Source organism: Arachis ipaensis, chromosome B05 (genome assembly GCF_000816755.2).
Source record: "Arachis ipaensis cultivar K30076 chromosome B05, Araip1.1, whole genome shotgun sequence".
Classification (NCBI taxonomy): domain Eukaryota; kingdom Viridiplantae; phylum Streptophyta; class Magnoliopsida; order Fabales; family Fabaceae; genus Arachis; species Arachis ipaensis.
In genome coordinates, this window is record NC_029789.2 from 3,513,290 (window position 1) to 3,519,067 (window position 5,778).

The 5,778-nt window shown below is 34.4% G+C and overlaps 1 protein-coding gene across 1 annotated transcript in view; it reads left to right on the forward strand.

Annotated features, from left to right (window-relative positions):
• Positions 5,513 to 5,778, forward strand: part of LOC107642507 (rab escort protein 1) — a gene marked incomplete in the record, with an annotated part of 5,969 nt that continues 5,703 nt past the window's right edge. Inside the window, 1 exon segment of the mRNA XM_016345895.2 lies at positions 5,513 to 5,778. Coding sequence (XP_016201381.1) covers positions 5,700 to 5,778 — 79 coding nt within the window.

A 5,778-nucleotide genomic window follows, 5' to 3' on the forward strand; every position in this document is an offset into this window, starting at 1 on the left:
AGAACAAAATCATCGGTTATTTGAAAGAGAAATTACATGCTCTCCGTTGGTTTGTTTACGCTACTTTGTTCTGTGTGTCCTTGAGAGGAAGGATCACCACTTCCCAAGTTTACGTCCGGTATTCTAAACATAATAGAGTACATGTTATTCACACAAAATACCATACTGTTAAATCAGGATAACAAGATTTTATCAAATAAAGCTTCTTACGTTTCAGATGAGAAATAGTGACCTTCCGTCGATCGCAGGTCAGCTTCCTTCTCCCTGCGAAACAAGAAACAATTATTAGCAAAGAAAACACCCTAAAATCTGAATTATACACCCCAACAAGACATACCCCTGTGCAGCAGATTTTTCATTGTTTTTCCTTAAGAATTCATCTAGATCTTCAGTTCTAATTTTAGATCTGACAGTACATGCATAAAAGAACATGTTAACAAATATAATTTTGATGATAGACGGTAATATAGCTTACAAAGTACTGTACCCATGATAGGATTGAGCTTGCTCAGGAGATGAATCCTCAACAATGACCTTTTTTTTTTGGATTGTGTCCTGGGTGAAAAAAATAAGTATGAATCAGAAATAAAAAATTAATTTTATCACAAAATACTATCCAAAGAAGTGCTTACTTTTTTGGTGTTCTCTGTGTCTTTTTCTTTGTTTTTTGCTTCTTCACTGGTGATGATTCTTCGCTTCTATAAGTTAATAAGAGACACTCTGTTAATACATGAAATCTTGATAATAAACCCAAAGGAAAGGAGTAATAATTTCAGAACATTACTCATCAGTTGATTCAGATTCTGAATCAGAATCCTCCTGATTCTTCTTTCTTTTTTTGGACTCCATTCTGGAAGGCAAACAATCATTATTTAAAAACATACTAAAAGGGATAAAATACACCCAAATAAATGCACAAGATACACCCAAATGAATGCATAAAATACACCCAACTTGATAAACAAAATACACCCAAATGGATAAACAAAATGCACCAAACTTGATAAAGAAAATACACCCAAATGGATAAACAAAATACACCCAACTTGATAAAGAAAATACACCCAAGTATGTTACTTACCTTTTGGCTTTTTTGCTGGGTTGTTTTCTTGGTGAATCCTCTAAGTCTTATTGAGTCTCAAACTCAGAGGTAGAATTGTCACTATCAGTTGTTTCTGTCTCTGATGATGATGTTGAACTTGCCTTTCTTTTTTTTGTTTTTTTTATTTCTTGTTTTTTTTCTTTTTTCTTTATTTTTTTCATTTTTTCTCTTATTTTCGCCATCTTTACAATCTCTTGAAATATTAGAAATTTTAGTTAGCAGCATTCAGGTAAATAAAATACATCCAAGATATTTTGTTCACTTACCATATTTTCCTTTATTTCTGCCCTCATTCTTTTGACCAACTGCTCCTTACTCCAGTTGGCAATCCAGGGTTCTTGAGGTCTTTCTACCCTCTTCTTGTCTTTATTTTTTGAAAGATGAAAGTAAATTATCATCAGGGCAAATAGGCAGCCATCAATTGCCTTTTTTTCAGCTTGTAATCTGTTATACCCTTGATGATAAAACTCAAAACATGTCCTCCCCAGTTCCGTTCTGTTATTGTGTCCATCTCGAAAATTGGGGCCAGGTGCACAAGTGAGATTTTGTTTATTGTTATTGGTAACAGGAACGCCATCTGTATATAGAGGATGAAAATCCTCTTGAACATGAGGCGATCCTGTTCATTACCAATGCCAATAGCCATCATCTCATCTATTAGATTTTTGAGGGTCTTACCCTGGAATCTTCTAAAAATTTCTTTGTCATCTTCAGAAAGATCCTTATAATTGACTTTCTGAGGAAATAGATATCCTACAAAAAGGAAAACAACATAATATGAAAATCAGTTCAAATACACCCAAGCATCAATTGAAATACACCTTAATATGGCTCATATACACCTATAATTTTTAGCGAGTTACCTAACGCGTTGATGCCAAGCGCAGCCCCTATTATTTTTGGTCTTACTTTAAAAGAACCGTAGCCGGTTTCCAATCGGTTTTTCCCTAATTTGAAGGAGTTAGCCAACTCCCTTAATATTTGGTGATGCACCCTTAGCGGCGTGATGTGCATCAGGCCACCAAATCCCAAATCCCTAACAATTATTTTCTTCTCCTCACTCATGTTTCTGAATTTCTCACTTAACAAATGTGTTGCACACTTAAGGTCTTTGGTTTGCTGTAAACAAAGCAAAATTATAGTCAGATATATTTCTATTATATAAAACTGATTTCATCTAAGACATATATTTGTTCTTACATTTTTTCCAGCTTGGTTTCTGGCTGCCATTTTTTCTGAAATGAAAAATACACCCATAGATATGAGTCAAATACACCCATAGATATGAGTCAGATACACCCATATATATTAGTCAGATATCACTCAAACATGCATTAATATACAAGGTCAAGCAACATTACAAGGTTAAGCAATATACACCCATGGACAAGCAAATATTAGAACAGTTGCAACTATTGACTATATTACAGTATATCAGTTCAGAAATATACACCCAACAAATTATGCCATATACACCTAACAAATTACTCCATATACACCCACCAAAATTATGCAATATACCCCCAAAAATCAGTTACCAGAAGAACTAGAACAACAAGAACAGTAACACCTAGAACAACTAAGAAGAACAGTATAACCTAGAACCAAGAATAACAGTAAAACCTAGAACAAGTAGAACATTATAAACTGTAAAATGAGACGTAGAACAAGAAGAACAGTAAAACCTATAAGAATGTAGAAGAACAGTAAAACCTAGTTCTTCAATTTTCGAAATGTGGAAAATATACAAGATGAGTAAAATAGTAACGTAACGTACCTTGAGTATTATAACTTCGTTTTTTCTGGAGATTGTTGATGGAGAGTTCTATGATGTGTTGATGGAGAGTTTTAATCTTCGCGACAATTGCTATCTCTCCAGTTTGCAATGTTGCTCGAAAATGGACGGTTTGTGTTTTCTTCGAATGGCTTGGAGAAGTGGAAGAGTGCGCCATTAAGGAGCGGTTTTCGCGAAGCGCAATTGTTGAGTGGAGCGCGTGAATTTTACGCTCCATTCAAAGTAATTGAGTGCGCGTGTGAATGAAGTGTGGGCTGGGAACTTGTATAACTTGTAGGGCCTTTTTGCTTGTATGTGTAGCAGGCCCATATTAAAAAATATACATATTATTCTCCTAGTATAGAGTTAATCCTCGTATTAGTCCGAAGAGTTGAAGTTACACTTATATTTTAATTTGGTCTCACTACAAAAAAAAAATACTGAATACCGTTAAATTTACTGGCAAAAATATAAAAAGAATTCGCCGGTAATCATAGTACCGCCAGATGTTCCGTTAGATTAAATTCGACGGTATAAATCTTACTGGTAACTTGTAGCGAATTTAGCGTCGAAATATGATGGTTTATGGGTCAAAAATCTTATGAACGTTGCCGGTAAAATAAATCTGACGGTAACATTGGCATTTGGCACCATAAATTGAGCCTTACCGTCGGAAAAATCCGACAAAAAATGTTTTTTTTTTAAATAGTTTGAATGCGACGTCAGAATTTTCCGTCGGTAAATCCACCGGTAGCATCAATATATTTTTTTCCCAATCTATGATGGACACCAATAATTAATAATTGATAGTCAACTCTCAATTAACAACGAATAAATTAGTATTTTATCTGAAAACAGCGATTTATATATGAGGTAAAATATCAAATATACAGAATGTAAACATGAAATGAAAGTTTGAAAATGAAATATATAAGATAGAACTATATTGACATTAATCTTATTCAGATTCATCATCTTCTTCCTTTGGTTTGTCATCCTCCTCTTCTAAGGTAATTTCCTAATCATCGAACTTGTTTTCTTCTTCTTCGTCTCCATCAACCCCTTCTTCTTCTTGAAGATCGTCGTCGTCAAGTGGTAATGTGTCGTCATCTACCCTAAGGTCAATGATATCATCATCCATAACAGATTAACGCCGACCTAAGGGTGATCATATCACCAGTATCAACCACCATTTTCGAATGAGTTGAATCATGAATTTGGAAAAATTCCTGACCCCAAATAAGGCAAATAGTATACTTGTCGTGCATTTTGAGGTAGAATAAAAGGATTGTAGTGCCTATATTTTCTGGTCACATTTACTTCATGATATTGTAGTTCTTGTGCTTTCGTGTTCTTGTCGCGAACTTGGATCATACCTTGTACGTAGTGCGACCAAAATACTCTAATTGAATTATATTGTGCAACACACCATACCAATCAGAATGACCACCGCTTGAATCCTCAAGAACCCATACCCCGATGTTATCTGTTTTCTTTCCAACCTACCATTGTAAAGAATGGAACCAAAACCATTAACATTATATATTGGGTAGCTTGTGCCCTTATTTATTGGACCCCAACTAAATGCAACTAGTTCCGAATCTGTTGTGTCAGCTAGGTGCACTTTGATGTATTCTCTGAACCAAGGAAAAAATTATTCAGTGATGTATTATGATTTGTTTCTTGGAATAACATAGAATACAATAGGATAAATAACAAAATTTCAGTGTAATGAAGTTTTGATTAGATGACGAATATAGGATCCTCAAAGTTTTAATTTACAAAATTTGGTTCTCCAATTTGGCATTTGTGACTCACGGCAGTCTCTGATCCTATTTTCGTCACAGAACCATTAACGACATGTTAAGATAGACTAACGTCTAATACACTAGACTCCCTATGAATATCTGACATGGAAATTAATTTTTTTTACCTCAATATACTCTTTAAGAAGTCTTTAAAATCCTTAAGTGAAATTAGAATTAGGGTTTTAAATATTTCATAAAGAGCAAATTGAGGTTAAAAAACTTCAATTGTCATTTCAGCTCTTTAAGAAGTCTTTGGAAAAGAGCTCACCATATTGAATTTATCTGCCAGGAACTGGTCTAAATCCTCTACTAGCATCACTACCATTAATTTCGGTTTGGTTTATTATAGGAGTAGTTTCGGACTCCATAACAAGAGTTTTAAAGGTGCAGGTTGAGTTATAAAAAGTTGAAAAAGTGAGTTAAAGTTGAGGATATGGATAGTTTAAAAATTTTATTAAAAAATTAGCAAAAAATTAGAATTTGAATACTTTATCATACGAAACTCATCTTTCATCTATACATCATTAATTTCCTTAATTTATAGATACTTTTGTCAACGTTTATAAATTTAATGGGTACTTTTGATAGTTTTTCTTTAACATTTTTTTGGTTACTCATACCCTCGTTTCCACTCTCCACTACACCCTCACACACTATCGGATCATATTATTCTAATTAGATTAGGATTTAACTAAATATAGTTGTTATTTTGTTAAGAAGTTATATAAAAAGATAGAAATTTATAAAATATTTGTTGCATAAAAAAATCTCTCTTCTTTTTGGGGGATGGTTAAAAATATTGTATAGATCCTTATCTAAATTGATTGGGCCGAAGCCCAAAATGGATACCCAATTCCCTAAAGTGAAGATAGCTATTGCTTGACCCAAACAAATCCATGATACCATTCTATCTAAGCCCAAACTTGTCGTTTGCTTTGGCACCAAACTGTCGTCAACTTAGCCACCTCGTTTTACGCCGCACGCGGCAAATTGCTTCGACGCGCCGTCGTTCGCGATGGCCGTATCCGAAGCCTCAGCCTACCCTCCCATCGAGCCAACAAACTTCGATCTCATCATCGTTGGCACTGGCCTGC